This window comes from Elephas maximus, chromosome 21, assembly GCF_024166365.1.
Source record: "Elephas maximus indicus isolate mEleMax1 chromosome 21, mEleMax1 primary haplotype, whole genome shotgun sequence".
NCBI classification, from domain to species: Eukaryota; Metazoa; Chordata; class Mammalia; order Proboscidea; family Elephantidae; genus Elephas; species Elephas maximus.
In genome coordinates, this window is record NC_064839.1 from 24,120,929 (window position 1) to 24,138,612 (window position 17,684).

The 17,684-nt window shown below is 43.5% G+C and overlaps 2 protein-coding genes across 7 annotated transcripts in view; one reads left to right on the forward strand and one right to left on the reverse strand.

Annotated features, from left to right (window-relative positions):
- Window positions 1-16,177, reverse strand: part of PSME3IP1 (proteasome activator subunit 3 interacting protein 1) — a 32,925-nt gene extending 16,748 nt beyond the window's left edge. Inside the window, exons 1-4 of one of the 5 annotated variants that reach the window (XM_049864627.1) lie at window positions 16,089-16,177; window positions 4,779-4,920; window positions 4,105-4,203; window positions 3,574-3,696 (exon numbers count right to left, since the gene is read on the reverse strand). In XM_049864627.1, the coding sequence (XP_049720584.1) occupies window positions 3,574-3,696; window positions 4,105-4,203; window positions 4,779-4,905 (349 nt within the window). In that variant the 5' untranslated portion in view covers window positions 4,906-4,920; window positions 16,089-16,177. The other 4 variants (XM_049864626.1, XM_049864628.1, XM_049864625.1 and 1 more) reach the window with 4 other exon arrangements.
- Window positions 16,178-16,381: 204 nt separating this feature from the next.
- RSPRY1 (ring finger and SPRY domain containing 1) overlaps window positions 16,382-17,684 on the forward strand; it is a 49,034-nt gene continuing 47,731 nt past the window's right edge. The window contains exon 1 of one of the 2 annotated variants that reach the window (XM_049864055.1): window positions 16,382-16,842. The gene's annotated coding sequence lies outside the window, so the exon portion shown is untranslated. The remainder of the gene's footprint in view (window positions 16,843-17,684) is intronic. The other variant, XM_049864054.1, reaches the window with a different exon arrangement.

Below are 17,684 nucleotides of genomic sequence, written 5' to 3' on the forward strand. Positions count from 1 at the left end.
AGTGGGGGCTGCAGGGCCTGGGCTGCTCCTTCTCTGGCAGGCAGCAGGCAGTGCTGGGCGAGCTCCGCCCGCTCCTCACTCACTTCCTCTCAACGCCCTCTCAACCAGCTGGCTGTTGCCCAGCCTCTGCCAGCAGCTCCAGCAGCAGCAGCAGCGGTGGGGGTGGTGGCGGTAGCAACAAGGATCACAGAAGTGGGCTCCCATATAAAAGGTTTTAACACAGCTTTATGGGTGCTGGTTTGTAACTATGAGTTGTACATAAATTGGACATTCATAACCCAGGAACTGCCTGTATATAATATGGTGTTCGCACAATGTCCAAATCACATAATGTACTATTTTATAGAACGTATCGTGGACGTTAAGCGACACATGACGGTATTTATAATACCAGCATACAAACAAAAACCAACATTTAACTTTATATCCTTTTAAACTGAAGAAAAACACCCAGTATTTTTTTTGACGATAAAAATATGATTTTTGATACATATGCAAAGCATGAACAATTTTTCCCCTTTGAGCCACCTTTCTCACCAAAATACTCTCAAACACACACACGCACACACACATACCTCTCAAAGACTTCAAGAAATTCATTAGACAATTTTTTTTTTTTAAAAACCACATAGTTTTAACACACATAATATTGCTAAAATTGCTGGCTAAGAGGAAACAAAAAGAATTCCACGGCACAAACCACAGCTTATTTGTATTCACAAGTATCCCCTTAGTATAACAATCAAACAAAGCCAAGAACCAGCTCCTAATTTAGAGCTTCAATAAGCAAATGCCTCATCCTTCAATTCCTATCTCAACATGTCTCTGGCTACTTGAGTGTTTAGGGTTAGTGCCTTATACATTAGCAGGTTGGAAGGCCTGCTTCTCATCAGTTTTTCTAGACAGAACTTTCCAAGTTTCCATGAAAAGCCAATACCCCTGGAGCCTCTTCAATGCTATACTGCAACGTTACCAGGACAGAAAAGTTTCTTTTGCCTCACTGTGGCCCTGTTCATTCTTTCCTTTTAATAAAAACCCAAAGGGCATCTCACACTCATACCACACAAACAACACTGTTCTCTATCTAGAATGCTGCTTTGGGAGATACTGCGCGTCTTACTTGCTCATCTGCCAAATTAAGTACATAAAACAAGACGTAATTCAAGTGAGACGTGTAATTAATGTATTTCCTTAGAGGAAAAACCCTGGTGCCTGTAACAATACAATACATGTATCTGCCTAGCTCTACCAACATCAGTGTGTAATATTATTCTGGGGTCACTGGAACAGGGAGTGAGGGTTCAGAAAATCAGTCTCAATCCCACGTTTTAGACAAGGAAACCAAGATTCAGAGAGGCGATGTAACTTTCCACCAATTCCTATCTCAAAGCTGCACTAGAGTGCCACTAGCAGAACTGGAACCAGAAGCCAAGTCTTCAGCTACCAGTTCAAAGGGGGTTTTGTGGCACCACGCTGCCATCTTATTTCAGTCACTGTCACCTCTATCTAAACCTAATCCCTAGGAACCTCTCCACGTTTTCTCCATATTCTTTAACGGACCTTCTTGACTGTCTACCAGAGTCACATCATCAATCTTAGATGTGAAACCTCCTCAATCACCCTAATGAAACTACTCAACATATAAACTTGAAAAGTAAGCTTCCTCCTGGGAGGAAAACACAGTGGCTCTACTAACCTCTCCTATGAGTCATTCATTCAGTCACATATTCACAGAGAACTTATTATATGCCAGCCAAACCCAAGCCCACTGTCGCCAAGTTGATTTCAACTTATAGCAATCCTGCAGGACAGAGTAGAACTGTCCCATAGGGTTTCCAAGACTATAAATCTTTACAGAAGCAGGCTGCCACATCTTCCTCCTACGGAGCAGCTGGTGGGTTCGAACTGCCGGCCTTTTGATTGGCAGCTGAGCGCTTAACCACTGCACACCAGACCTCCTCACTATATGCCAGGCCCTGGGGATATGAGTGGGAAAACCTGGTGGCATAGTGGTTAAGTGCTGCGGCTGCTAACCAAAGGGGTGGCAGTTCGAATTCGCCAGGCACTCCTTGGAAACTCTATGGGGCAGTTCTACTCTGTCCTATAGGATTGTTATGAGTTGGAATCGACTCAACAGCACTGGGTTTCTGGGCATATGAGTGGTGATCAAGTCAGATAAAGTTCCTGTTCTTACGGAACTTATTTTACATTCCAGCAGTAAAGAGATACACAAACCAGTAAACAAATAATGAAGATTTTCAGAGAGTGTAAGTGGTATTTTTAAAAAAAATGATAGTATAGACAGCAATGGAGATGGGTGCAATTTTAGATGGGGTGCTTTGGGGAGGCCTTTATGAGAAAGGGAGATTTCAGCTGAGGCCTGAGTGCTATGAATTGCCAGCCTCATAACATTGCAGGGCAGAGCATTCTAGGCCACAGAAACGGCAAGTACAAAGGCTTTGAGATGGAATTACAAGCTTGGTGTGAGAGAGGAAGAGAAAGAAGGCAAGCAGGCTGGAGTACAGTGAACACAGGGAAGAATTCCAAGAGGCAGGTTGGCCTAAATCATGCAGAGCCTTGTACAACTTGGTAAAGAACGTAGACTTTGGTATAAATGCAATGGGAAGCCATTAGAGTATTTCAAATAGGGAAGTGACATGATCTTGGGTATGTTTTTAAAAGTTTCTTTTGATTGCTGTCTGGAGAATGGATTGTCAGGGACAAGAGTAGAAGTGGAGACCAATTAGATGATCCCAGCAGTCCAGAGGAGAGGTGATAGTGGCTAGGACTACAGCAGTGGCAGTAGAGATAGTGAGAGGTGGACAGATTTGGAGTACATTTTAGAGGTTCAGTTAAAAGAACCTGATGATGGAATGGACGTGGGGTTTTGTGGGGGTGGGGAGTAAAGAGGAATTGAGGATGACTCCTAGGTTTTTGGCCTCAGCACCTGGGGGTAGAGCAGTAAGCAATTTCTGAGACTGAGACAACCAGAAAGCCTTTGAGGGTGAGCAGAGTGATAAGGTGGGGTGGTATGGCATGGAATTGAGAATTCTGATTCAGCCAAGTCACATTTGGGATGCCTATTAGACATTCAAGTGGATGCCAAAAAAGATAATCTTGAGCCAAAGGAGAGCCATCTTTGTTGCTTTCTCTGCACCTCCTATGGGAACAGACCATCCTGTACCTGTAGGGAAGGTAGGCAACACAGCGAAGTTGCTAAATGCTTCCTTTTCAAACTCAGAAGCCAGTTTCTCCCCTGGATGAGGCTTATTTCATCACCCGTCTGACTCAGAGTCTAACCCTAAAATGCAAGAATATTCTGGTATTCATTTTTAGGATTTATGCCTTTGGTTAAATCCTAAAGGATCTGGACTTCTGATTCCACCAGTCTGCTGCACACAACACAACCTTCATAAATCACTGCAGTTACTCAGAGTCACAGGAATATTAATGCTGAAAGGGAACTTAGAGATCACCAGGTAGAAGACCCTCATTCTATTTATGAGTAAATTAAAATCCATAGATGGTGAGAAAACTGACACTTCACAAACTTCTCCCAAACTACAAAGGATATTCTGTATTCCTTCAGTTCTTTTAGTTCTTCTTCTCTTCGTTGCTTTTCTATTAGCTCCTGCTGCCGAGAAACCTCATCGAGGAAGTTGGTCTCATCTTCATCTAAGCCTCTTACCATGTTTTCTGAGGAAATAATTAAGAAAGGAACACTTAGCAGACTAAAGAGAAAATATAATCAAATAAGATTTTTCCCTTTCCTGTGTTTAATAAACAGGGGATCCTTCAGGAGGTTACGAGAAAGAACTAGTAAACACCATGCCTTTTGGATATATAACACAGCATAAAATCAAGGCATTTCTCCCTATTACTAGGTATTAGAATAGAATTAAAACTGGTATCTTGAGCTTTAAACAAAAATATTCAATGTGGTATAAATAGAAGGCAGAAGGCTGTCTCTTGTCTCCCAAATGAGCATCTGGGGACTAGATAACCAAGACAATTCCATGGCTAGTCAGAAAAAGGGCTGCATGAAGCAAAAGTGTACCAAAAAGGCCCTGTAGAGTCCCCTGGACTCTACTATCTGATGCTTACTGAATTTGAACTGCTCCTCATACTCCTGCTGCTTCCTGTCTTTCTGTTCCTGTAGCCTTTCGTACAGAGACCGAGGGTCATAAACCTCCTCCGGACATTCTGAAAGAAGAAGAGGGGAGAGAGAGAGGAAAAAAAAAAAAAAGAAGAAGATACATACTTTAGAATTAGTATTTTGGGGTTACAGAGCATTCTAAAATAAAGTCAAGTCTCTGCACAATTTGCGAGGAAGGATAATGCAAAAATAGTACAAAGTCCACAGCTTCCCTTAGGACCCCAGACAGGGGCCAGCAGTTCTCAAAGTGAACTATCAGTGTGTCAATAGGGCCCACTGCCTGAGCAGTTAATTGGATGAAGGGCCAGCCAAAACTCTCCACGAGACCAGCATTCTCAGTTGTTCAGTCACTGGATTTCACACTGACAATCCACATAGCCTACACATGTGTAGATAGACTGGACTAGCAGAAACTCCTGGGAACAGTGTGATAGAACAGAAAGGGCGAGGGTGTGAATATCCTGGTTCTGCATCCAGCTATGGAGGCCTTATATAGATCACTTCACCCCCCTCAGTCTCATTTCCTCATCTCTAAAAAGTGAGGATATTAATACCTACTTTGCAGGGTTGTTGTGAGGATTAACTATCATTACGTTAAATGCTGAACTCTAAGCCTATATACCTTCGGGATCCTCAGGTTTTCGAACTTTTTCCCATTCTTCTTGCCTCCTTTTGCGCCGTTCATCTAGTTCTGCCTCAGACACAAACTTCTTTTTGATAACAAGGTTACCATCATCCCCTCCATCCATAATGAAACAACTGGTCTACAAAAAAGAAGACAAAAAAATTTCAAGTGAGAACTACAATTAAAATTCTAAAGAGAAACAAGAAAATTTACTTCTGTGTCACCTAGCAACAGATTACCTCAAAATTCTCTTCCAAACAGAAGAGAAGAAATTCTCAAGCAGTTTAATATATAAGTCATTGATAACATCACAAAAGGTAGTTTTATAAACATCTGTACTACCCAAAGTCAGTAAGAGAGGACCTGGAATAATTCTCATTACATGGTGTGTGTTCCCTAGCATATCTCACATAGCAAATATTTCTCTGTCCCTCTAATCTAGAAAAATTGGCTTCCTGGGCACTCCATCCTTTTCCCAGCTCTCATTCTCCTTTATTTCTGTAACATCTGACGTTGTTTCTTCTTGAAATTCCTGTTTCAGGGGCGTTACGCTTGCTCTTCCAATTAGATTCAGAAAAAAGAAACTCAGGTGTTCAAGGAGCCTTAGAGATCAAAGCCAGTCTGTACGAGCAGGTAAGAGATACACCTTGAGGCACACACATCATGAATGGAGAAAGTGACTAAAAGACCCCAGATGTCTCAACTTCCAATTCAATGCCCTTTCCACTATACTAACTCCTCCTTCATCACTTTCACCTTCTTCCCTGAAAACTCCATGTCTGTGCATCTTAACATTCTATCTTCGATCCTTCTCTTTGCGCACTCCCACAATAACCTGCGTATCTTGATGCAGAAGATTCCCAAATTCCCAATCTATATTTTTCCACGTGAACCTCTCTTCAGTGGAAAGGAGAAGAAAGAAAAGTATGTATTACTTCTTATAAATTGAACTTCTTCCTGCTTCTCTTCGCTGGATTTTTCCCCCTTTTGAAGACCTGTGAAATTTACTCTCTACTGAGACATGTTATGTGTTATTCACAACATTACACCCTAACAAGTAAGCAGATATTTTGCACTCTTATCATACCAACCCATTGCCTATCCCTAGATTATCCCTAATAATAAAAATAGTAAGTCTTTATTGCTAGTCCAAAAATAGCTAATATTGAGCTCTTACCATGAGCTAAATACTTTACGTATATTACTTCACTTACACCCATGTTGGCTCTATGAGCGATGTTATCTTTTTACAAATGAAGTTGAGGCCTAGAGAAAGTAGGTCACTTGTCCAAGGCGATACGAGTGGTGAATGGTAGAGCGAGACTCAAATCCAAGCCTAACATCAAAATTCATACTCTTACCCACACTTCACCACAGCCCTCCCTGGAAACCACTAAACCTTGGTTGCAAACAAGAACACATCAATTTCACCTTTCTTTCTACATCAAATTCCAGTGCTGAGTGTTCACGTAACATTTTTATTTAATACAGATATGGAAGCGCAGGAAATAAATACAAACATTCAGATTAAGTGAGTAGTCTCTGCCTAAATTCTACTGTTGCGGAGGTTTAGTTAAATGTAAAAACAATAAGACAATTTTGAAAGCTATTAGAAAGAAAACTAAATCAACTGACAGGAGCTGGTACTCCCTTCTAAAGCCCACAACCTGGAAACTCCCGATTTAGCATCACTCAATGTCTCCACCCAGAGGCCTGTCACAGAAACAGAATTGCTCAGTCTCTGTAACCATGCCAAGAATTCCTCAAGTTCTGCAGAATGACCTCTTATGAAACAAGAGCCAACATTTTCTTAAATATCCCTGGCAGAGAAAATGTGAACTATGTAGGGCTCTAATGGATGGAAATAACATGCTGGATGCTCACTTCCCCTTTCTTATTCTCTAGTAACTGTAGCTCTCCTTTTTCACTCTACATTAGCTGTCTCGTTCCCCTTACCCCATCCCCATATGCACCCAGGAGATGGTCATGTAGCCCATATTTAAAAGCTTCGAGATGGACTACTGCAATCCCTCTCCAGGCAGCCAACTCCCTCTTTGAGCAGATATACCTGTTAGGATGATTCTTCCTTAATATGAGCTGAAATCTGTCTCCCTGTAAATTCCACACATGGGTTCAATCCAGTGGGACTACACACAAGGGGCCAAATCCTTTGTCCAAGATGACAATACCTCAGTTATTTGACGACGATGCCCATGTTCCTCCTAATTTGTTGCTTTTCTGGGGCAAATATCCATAGCTCCTTTAATCTTACAAGATGGTGAAAAATAATAGTGTCTCAGAGCTGCAAATTTATGAGATTATATATGACTTGGGAAATAAATATTAAGGGATGGCAATGCTACTGGCAGGTCATTAAATGCAGCGCTTCACTCTCATTATACATTTAAAAAATACAAACATAAATAATAATACCGGAAACTTCTTCCAATAAGCCAAAAAACGTATAACCTAGAATTTTACGTGTTTCCATCTAAATAAGAATTCAGTGACTCTAAGATATATTCTTGTACCTCAAAATTAAGAAAGTAAAATCATTTCATTTTCATGGCCTGTTGAGTTTTTGGAAAAAGAAAGATTAACCTTTCATTTAACCTTAACAAAGACCCCTGAAATTCAAGGGACTTCTTCCCACGGACTCTCTAAGATTGATGTAAATAAGGCTTTGAATTTGAGATAGAAACTCTAGAGGAACAGGAATCTTCCCAACATTTACATGGAGAATAGAATTTCAAATTCTCATGGACTCCAGGCTTTCTGGAGCCATGGGGGCTGGATGAACCCCTGCAACTATTGCCCTGAGATAATCCTTAAAATTTGAAACAAAAATCTCCCGAGAAGCCAGCACAACCTGTACGAGGCAAGGTAGGCTTCATAGACATATCCAAACTCCCTGAGGGACCGAATTGCTGGGCTGAGGGCTGTGGGGACCATGATTTCGGGGAATATCTAGCTCAACTGGTATAACATAGTTTGTAAACAACATGTTCTACATTCTACTTTGGTGAATAGCGCCTGGGGTCTCAGAAGCCTGTGAGTGGCCAGCTAGGATACTCCACTGGTCTCACCCCTTCGGGAGCGAGGAATAATGAAGAAAACTAAAGATACAAGGGAAAGATTAGTCCAAAGGGCTAATGGGCCACATCTACCACGGCCTCCACCAGACTGAGTCCAGTACAACCAGATGGTATCTGCCTGCCACCACTGACTGCTCTGACAGGGATCACAATAGAGGGTCCCTGACAGAGCTGGAGAAAAATGTAGAACAAAATTCTAACTCAAAAAGAAAGACCAGACTTGCTGGCCAGGCAGAGACTGGAGAAACCCTGAGAGTACAGCCCCTGGACACCCTTTCGGCTCAGTGATGAGGTCACTCCTGGGGTTCACCCTTCAGCTAAAGATTCAACAGGCCCATGGAACAGAACAGGACTAAAGGGGCACACCAGCCCTGGGGCAGGGACTGGAAGGCAGGAAGGAATAGCAAAGCTGGTAATGTGGAACCCTGGGTTGAGAAGGGAGAGTGTTGACATGTTGTGGGGTTGTTAACCAATGTCATAGAACAATGTGTGCACTAACTGTTTGATGAGAAACTAGTTTGTTCTGTAAACCTTCACCTAAAATACAATAAAAAAAAAAAAAAATCCCCCGAAGTCTTCTTAAAACCAAACAATAGTTTAGCTTAACTAGTAAAAAATGTCTGCCTTGAGCATCATGCTCTTTCAAGAACTATCTGCGTGGGATCACACTGACAACAGCAACTCACAAGATTAGATGAGAATCTTAGGAGGCAGTGAGTTTATGTTAATGGGGGAGGGACAACTCAGAAAAGGAGGGTGAGAATGGTTGCATAACTCGAAGAATATAATCAATGTCACTGAATTGTACATGCAGAAATTGTTGAACTGGTGTATGTTTTGCTGTGTATATTCTCAGCAACACGACAAAAAACAATCTTCCCAACATTTATTAATCACTTTTGGGAAAAGTTAAATTTATGACATTCCAAGAAATTTTTATTGTCCTTTTTATCAATATTTTTCTATTAAGTGCTAGAATTCAACTTCTACCCAGATAGGTTTAGTCTGTGCTATTGTCATCTTTCATACACAGGGACAAAATCAAGAATCATAGTTGGTTAATGAAAACAGGAAATAAAGCAGAAACACATTTTAAAAAGACAATGGCTTTAGAATCTGACAGAGAAACTCTACTCATCAGCCCTCAAGGGTTGGGTTCCTGAAAAGTCACACAGGTAAAACTAATAACTAAAACTAAAGTCAGCTCTGTAAAGCTAATATCATAGTTCTGATATTCTCTTGACCCAAAATAAATAAAATAAACCAAGCTAGATAGCTACACATAATGAATTTCTGTGAGTTTAAAAGAGATACAATTAAAACACACACTGCTTTATTCATTTCTTTTTCAATTTGCATTTTCTTCTGTAGGTCCTCATTCCCTGGCACTTCAACTGTTGTTGTTCCCTCCTTGCCTCCAAAGCCGCCAGTGGCCCTTTGGCTAATTAATCATCCTTCCATCTTAGGAGAGGTCAAAGATAGGAACAGGAAACGTTCATCAACAAGTGGTCATGCTCCTGAGGATTCTGGATATTAAGAATATTTCTCTTCTAGAAACATTCAGGATTCAAACTTCCCTGTCAAAAAATACTGCCAATAAATAAGCTTTAACTCTGCCAATAAATAAGCTTTAACTGCAGACTGAAACATTTCAGTATAATCAAATTTAATTCAACCAATATATAACAAGTGCCTTCTGATGTAGTCTCCTCATTAAGATGAAATGATAAAGTACAGGTACAGGTTAATGATAAAGACTACTGACTGTCTGAAATCAAGAGACCTCAGTTCTAAACCCAGTTCTGTCACCTGCCAGTCCTGTGCATCGGGTAAGTTCCTTAACTCCCCTGAGCCTTGGTTTCATCATCCATAGATTACATTTATCAGTAGGGATTACAACAGCACTTCATAACATAAAGCTTTTATAAGGATATGCAAACCTATTCACATGAAACACTTAGCACAGTGGGTTGTTGTTACTGTCGATTTCGAGTCATAGTGACCCCATGTGACAGAGTAGAAATGCCCCACAGGGTTTCCTAGGCTGAAGTCTTTAAGGGACCAGATCACCAGGTCTTTTTCCCCTGGGGCCACTGGTGGGTTCGAACTGCCAACCTTTCAGTTCGCAGCCTATGGCTTAACTATTGTGCCACCGGCTTTCCACACAGCGGGTACCACATGCTTAAAAATATTTTGCCAAAGCCCTATGCTAAGCCCTGGACAGACTACCTGAGTGAGAGAAAAATACTGTCTGCACTCAAGGAGTGGGGAAGAAATAAATCAGTGATATAAACAACTGTGACATTTTAAGAGGGAAAGGGATCACATCACACTGAGAGAAATTAGGAAAAACTTTACCTTCAGTGTGGTTCTCTATTTTACTGTTTTAGTCGTTCAATTTAAATAAATTCAGCATTGTGCTGAACTCTGTATGTCTAGCACTAGGCTAAACTCTATGGGGTATAAAAAAAAAATCTTTTAAGAGTTAGTACTTTGGCACTCGTTTATAGCAGACAGTAGTGTGTATATAACTGCAGCGCAATGAGTTACTTAATATGGCCCTTCTAGCCATGGTCTTTGTGACTCGTACACAATTGAGTGGGACTGTACAAATTTAAGGTATACGGAACCTGTGATGGTTGAGGTCATGTGTCAACTTGGCTAGGCCATGATTCTTAGTATTGTATGGTTGTCCTCCGTTTTGTCATCTGATGTGATTATCCTAATTATCCTCCATTTTATGCGTTATAAATCCTAACCTCTATATGTTAATGAGGTAGGATTAGTGTGCGGTGTATCCTTGAGTCAGAGCCTTGCAGGAGGGTGTGAATCAAGTCCCACCCTTACTCAAGTACACTCTCTCCTGAGGTGTGGCCAAGGTATATATGCAGATGCTCTGGGGGGACTCTCTCTCTCTGCACCTGGATCCTGCATCATTGTCTGACTTCCAGCTCTTGGGACTTGAGCCAGTGGATTCACCAGCTTTCATAGCCCCATGCACCAGCCAGCAATCTATAGTCTGACCTGATTCGCTAGCTTCTGAGGCCTTGTGAGCTAGCAGTTTGTTGCCTAGCCTGCTGTTTAGGGTTTGTTGGCCCTGGCGGCCACATGAGTCAGGAGAAGCCTATGCCTGACCCACGGATTTGGCACTTGCCAGCCTCCACAACCGTGTGAGCCATTTCCTTGACGGTTTGTGAGTACTGTGAGGCTCTGCAGCGAATTACCGAACCCAGGGTCCCAAGGTCGGCAGGGAGAGTGCTGAGGGGGAGGAGTAGTTGATGTTAGAGATGATGGACTGGCACAGCAGTTTGGAAAAGTTGGACATTTAAGAAATCTTTAACCTCTGCCTCATTTACTCCGATCTTTACTTAAAAAATTATTCATTTAATAATTAATTACCAAAGTTAACAGCACAGGTAAGAGGCAGTGATGAAGGGGCACAAATATGAATAAATCTAACTTCCCAGGTTGAAAACCTGGACTTTTACCTAGACTTCCTTTTCCTCACTTTCTTACATCCTATCAGTCATCAAGTTCTATTGTTTCAACCTCATAATGACTTCTTTTTAATCCGTCCTTTTTTTTTTAGGGAAGGGTCCCTTGCTTTCTAAGCCCTTCTTTTCAGAGCTACATCTTACCCGGACTACTGCAACAGCACTGGATTAACCTCCCTGCTTCCACTCTGGCCCCTTGCCATTCACCCTCCTCAATGTCTGCAGAGCGATCTTTCTAAAAGGCAAGCCTAATACTCATACTGTACCTTCTCAAAATGTTTCAGTGACTCCCTAGTGTCTCTAGAGCAGGGTTTCTCAACCTCAGCACTGCTGACATTTGGAGCCCAGTAATTTGTTGTTGTAGGCTGTCCTGTGCATCGTAGGATATTTAGCAGCATCCCTGGACGGTAGCACCCACCCCCATCCTGAGTCGTGAATATCAAAAATATTTCCAGACACTGCCAAATGTCCCCTGGGAAATAAAATCTCCCTCAGTTGAGAACCACTGCTCTGGAGTGAAGTCCATTTTCACTAGCATGGCCCCCATGACCCTGTCTCATTTCTCTCCTGTCGTTCCAACTTCACTCCCCATGATCTCTCCATGCATACTGCTTGAAAGCCGTAACGAACTACTCACAATTCACTGTCTCATCTCTTTATGCACAGATTCGCCCAGGCTATTCCCTCTGCCAGGAATGCCCTCGCTTCCCTTTTACGCCACGCAAACACCTATTCTACCCGCCCAGACTCAGATTAAAGATCCTCTCCTTTGTAAAGCTTCCCAAGTCCTCTTAGAGTAGTTAGTATGTATTCCCTTCATCTCCGTTTCCACTACAGCTTTCCTAACTCTGGACAACACTTACACATTGTGTTTTATCATTTAGGACTGTTCCAACATCTCTCTGTATCCACAGGGCTTATTAGCACAGCATCTGGCCTATATTAGGTATAAAATAAATACTTACGTGAAGAGGATTTGAAGAATTTGAGCAGAGAGGAATGCCTTCACACAAATATTCCTAGGTAACGTCCAATGTAAGTTATAGAGAATGCTAGCTATTGTTTTATTCACTTATCCAGCTATCAAACAAGTATTTGCTAAAGCTTCTGTATCCCATAAAAAGTTTTACTCAAACATCACAAAATCTGTGTAGTGGGAAACAAAGGGCCAAAAATTAAATCACATTACGATATTACATAATTGATGTCATCTTTCAAGAATAACTCATGCTACTTTCCTTTAATTTCAACTGGTTTAAGATGCCCACTTTTACTAGAAAATAAGTATTTCCTGCACAAAGCATTTTTCTTTAAACAGTCCAATATTCACTTGGATGGCTGTTTATTTTGCAATTGGGAGGTGATGAGCACCTGCAACTTATTTAGTTCCATCCTTCTGGAAGAAGGCACAGCCAAAATATTAAATTGGTTTTACCTCTAATTCCTACTGCCAACTAAATTTTTACTAGCCTCTTCTTTTTCCCCTTTGTTTGCTAGAATAATTAAAAACAAAACAGAACACAAATTAAAAAAAAAAAAAAAGCCCAGAGGTATGAGGATCTATCAAGATCCATGTAGGAAAGAAGATTTACATTGGGAATGCTCATTTTGTCCTTACTGTGTTTAATTTTAGAAAGTGTAAATGCTGGCAACATTCCTTTACTCATGGTTTTTCTTTTTGTTTTTTCCAAAGTGACTCAAGTTTAACTATAAAACTAAACATTACCTTATTTAGGAAGGATTAATTTAAGTTCGTCAAACAAAGGATTTATAGAAAACTAAAATCATACCAAAATATTTTTGTACAAACTTAAGAGTTTCAACCTGGCACAAAGAAAGAACACAGTTTTCCAAATTTGCTTGACAGCCAAGAAAACAAAGTTCTTATATTTCAAACCAAAGTAACTGTTAAACACTGCACTAGTGTTTGTACTGGAGACGGTGGTATTTAATTTCCAGGTTGGCGGGACAACATGGGCTCGGTGTCTTTCTGACATAGCATGCTACACACATTTTAAAATACAAATCTTACATTACAATCCCTGACTTGAAAAACTATTCCATTTAGCTACTGCCATGACACAAGTTAATGAGATCTGGCTTCCTATGGAATTGAATTTTGTGACGGCAGACTACTTACGAAGTGTTTACATCACTGTCCACCATATATGCCTAATTCTAAAATTATACAGATTGTACATGTAAAAATATACCAGGGGCAATCAGATCTCTGTGTTAACAGTTTTATAAGGCTTCACTTTGGGTACCAAAAACAACAGCCCAATTAACTTTACTTTTGTCAGTAAAGGAAACCCTGGCAGCATAGTGGTTAAGTGCTACGGCTGCTAACCAAAAGGTTGGCAGTTCAAATCCACCAGGCGCTCCTTGGAAACTCTATGGGGCAGTTCTACTCTGTCCTATAGGGTCGCTATGAGTCGGAATCGACTCGACAGCACTGGGTTTGGTTTGGTTTGTCAGTAAAAGGCAGTTCTCTTCCAATGTTTTCAACCTGATGTTCAAGTCACATGGGATTTCAAAATGCAGGAATCTGCTATCTGGCAAACTCAACTATATTCCAAATAAAGACTTTCTGGCCAAAAGGCACTTCTACCAAGCTACGGCAATTTAGATCAAGTTGACTTTTCCTAGAGTATAAAACTTCTTCAGAGAATGACAATCACTAACAGAGAATACTCTTAGCATTTTTCCAGAACTCATCAGGCACTAACCCACAAATTCAAGAAGCCTAACCGAGTCCATGGAGCCATGGTGGCACAGTGGTTAAGAGATCAGCTGCTAACCAAAAGGTCAGCAGTTGAAATCCACCAGCCACTCCTTGGAAACCCTATGGGGCAGTTCTCCTCTGTCCTATAGGGTCACTATGAACTGGAATCCACTGGCCGGCAACAGGCTTGGTTTCTCTTTTTGTTTGTTTGCTTGTTTTTAATGGAGTCCCTGGGTAGTGCAAACTGTTAAGAGCTCAACTACTTGCAGAGAGTTTGGCTGTTCAAACCCACTCTGCACCTCAGGAGACAGGCCTGGTGATATACTTCTGAAAGGTCACAGCCTTGAAAAGCCCTATGGATCATAATTCTGCTCGAACACATGGAATCATTTGAGTTGGAATCACTTGATGGCAATTAACAATACCGAATTGAGTAAAAAAAAATTCACACCTGAATACACCAAAATGGAAAATGCAGAAAACCAAAAATAAAGACACAAAAAAAAAAATCTTAAAAACACATCCTACAGTAAGGAGTTAAACAGATTATATTTAAGAATGAAGACAAAGGTATTCAATCATGAGAACACACTGAAATTGCTTAATTCACCCGAGGCTACGGCTGAACCATGCTCTTAAATTACTTCATTTACCAGATACTTGGTTCTCAATTTCTGAAGCAGCAATTTGACCCTAACCAAACATAAAGATTCTTAGAAGGTGAAAGTGAAGGTTGCTAACCACTTAAATGATTTTCACATAATTCTTCCTTTCTTACAACCATGAAGAATTAATTTCCCCACAGGGTAAAGGCATCAAGACTTCAGTTGAGAGACTCAGGCAGCCTCTGCTTTCTGACCCTTACAAGTTATTAACAGCTCATCTCAGGCTCCATTTGAAAGCCTTTACCAGATGCCTTCAACTCAGCTGATTGCCCTGTATCAAAAGAAGTCTACACGCTCATACTTCCTCTCAAGAATCTCAGAAGCAGCGCTCTCCAAGCCAGTTTATTACGTCCTTGTTAGACACCAATTAATCAAAAAGCCACAGTCAGCAAATCTTACCACGCAACCGGTTGGTACACAAGGGGTAGTTGGGAATTCTGACCACCAGGTCCGAACTTGGCTTTCGGGGGTCTCACTCCAGACCTACTCAGTCAGAGTATCTGGGAGTCGGGCCCGAGAAACTGCATTTTAAGAGCTGTAGACGACCGCTTTCAACTAAAGTTTTAAGAACCACTTTATGAACGAATAGGTCTCCCCCTTTCCTGGCGAGGACTGACATTCCCGTCGCCACCAAGCTCACAGGGGGCCTCAAACGACCCGCTCCAACTCTCAGCCTTCATTTCCTCATCGGCAAAACGGGCACGCTGGTTTGTTTTCTACTAGAAAATGCACTTCGCACAGCAACTGGCACATGGTATATAAGAAATATGCTGCCCATCCTGAACGTCCATTCTGTGATTCAATCATTTCCAACCAGGCGTCCCCACATCTCCTGAGCAGCCTGGAGCGGTTCCAAGCCCTCGGGAGCAAAGCCCGCTTCCCACTGGGGACTGGATGGCCCCATCTAGCAGCAAAGGTGGAGGGGAGCCGCAAGTGGCCCGGGATCCCGGACTCATCTCTAAGGGTCGGGGAGCCTCCCTACACGAGCCAGACGCCTTCTCAGACTGGACTCAGCAGGCCCCCGACCTCGAGGACTCAGGACACAGGGCTAGCCGAGCGCACTGGGGGCACAGGCCTGGCCCTAATCCTAACCTCAGCCGCAACATCCCGTCTCCTCAGCGAAGAAACTCGAGCCCAGGTTTAGTTGCCTGGAGGGGGCCCAGGCCACACTCACCTACCCACACGCGGGAGGCGAGACTCTCACCTCAGCAGCGCCCACCCCAAACCGCCACCGCAAAGGCCGCTCGCTGTTTAAAAAAAAAAAAGAAAAAGAAAATAGCCTTTGCTTTTGTATTTTTTTTGACCCTTCAGGGCTTCCTCTTCCTCACCTACAACAAAGTTCCGCCCCGCTTCCGGCAGCGTAGCCCAATCCGCAGCTCTCTTCCTCCGCGAGAGACAGATGGAAATCCGCTGGCCCCGAAACGAGTCGGGGGACTTGATTGGACCACTCACACTTCGACAAGCGGATTGGCCAGCTCACGCCTGGGGGGCGGACAGGGCAGTATCCTCACGTGACTTAATCCCTGAAAGATGATTGGCTATGATGGAGAGGGCCTGCCACCGAGGAAGGGGCGTTTCCTAGGGGACTGAGGGAGGGCCGGGGCGGTGCGAGGCGGGGGTGGGCCCAGTGCGTAATGGCAGCGCCTTGGCCTCGCGTCCATCTTTATCGCTCTCTGGGACCTGTCACAAAGGAGTCGCGCCGCCGCCGCCCCCTCCCCCCGGTGGGCCCGGGAGCTGGAGAAAGTCAGTGCCGCAGCCCGGCCGCGCTGCTCCGGCAAGCCCCTGGGGACGCGGAGCGGGGGGACAGTCCGAGGGCTGGGGACGTTCGTGAGGGACGGGAACAGCCGGCCAAACCTCGGGCGGGGTGGCCGGACTTGGGCCGGGGGAGGCTCCGGGAAGGGACCTGGGAGGAGGTAGCTTTGGGCAGAGCCCGGGAAACAGCCCGGAGGTTCTCCGCCAAGGCCCGCGCTGAGGGCGCCTGAAGACATTCCTGCAAAAGGGTGTTCCCCCTTTGGGGGATCTTTACCGGAGGAGGTTCTTGGGGGTCGCTCTTCTGAGGAGGCCGCGGTTAAAGGGACCCAGGTGAGAGGCAGGTAGCTTCTGGGGAGACTCTTGGGACTGAGGGACGCCCCGTTGGGGTGTCTGGGTCGGAAGAGGTAGATTTGGGAGGGTTCTCTTTTGTGGAGTTCGTGTTTTAGGGGGTACAGTTGGGAGACAGACCTCCCCCAGGGAGACTTCGAAATGGCTTGAGGTCTAGAGACACCTCAGAGAGAGGGGCAAGGAGGCGGGAGCCAGGGCTAACGGATTCTTCTACTCCGGTGGCCCGAGTTAAAAATTGGGGAAGGGCGTTGGGGTGGGGGGGTTTCCGGGAGCTTCTGGGAAGTGGAGCCTCCTTCCCCCCCTCCCTCCCATAGGAAAGCCTGGGTAGGAGAGAAGCAGGAGTGGGAAGGGTACCTTCCCTCTCTCTGGAAGACCGACCAAGTGTCCCAGATAGAAGATTCAGCTGGTTCTGGGCTTAGTGCGGGGAACCCATCCCGCCAGCACCCTCTGTCTGATTTGGACTAAACAAATCTTCCCCTTTGGCTCAGTTTCCCTGTCTTTGATGAGGGAGACAGGCAGAGACGGTCTGCTGAGACTCTGTGGACAGTGGTGTCCCTGTCTGAGGTTGCTCCCCCTGCAGTGTTGTACTTCGAACTTCTAAGGGTCGGAAGTGTTTATTATTGACTGAGTAGAAAACCAAAACCAAACCCGTTACCGTCAAGTCGTTTCCGACTCATAGCGACCCTATAGGAGACGGTAGAGCTGCCCTATAGAGTTTCCAAGGTGGATTTGAACTGCCGACCTTTTGGTTAGCAACTGTAGCTTTTAATCACTGCACCACCAGGGTTTCCAGGCTGAGTAGAGTCCTGTCGTTTTCCAGGCCC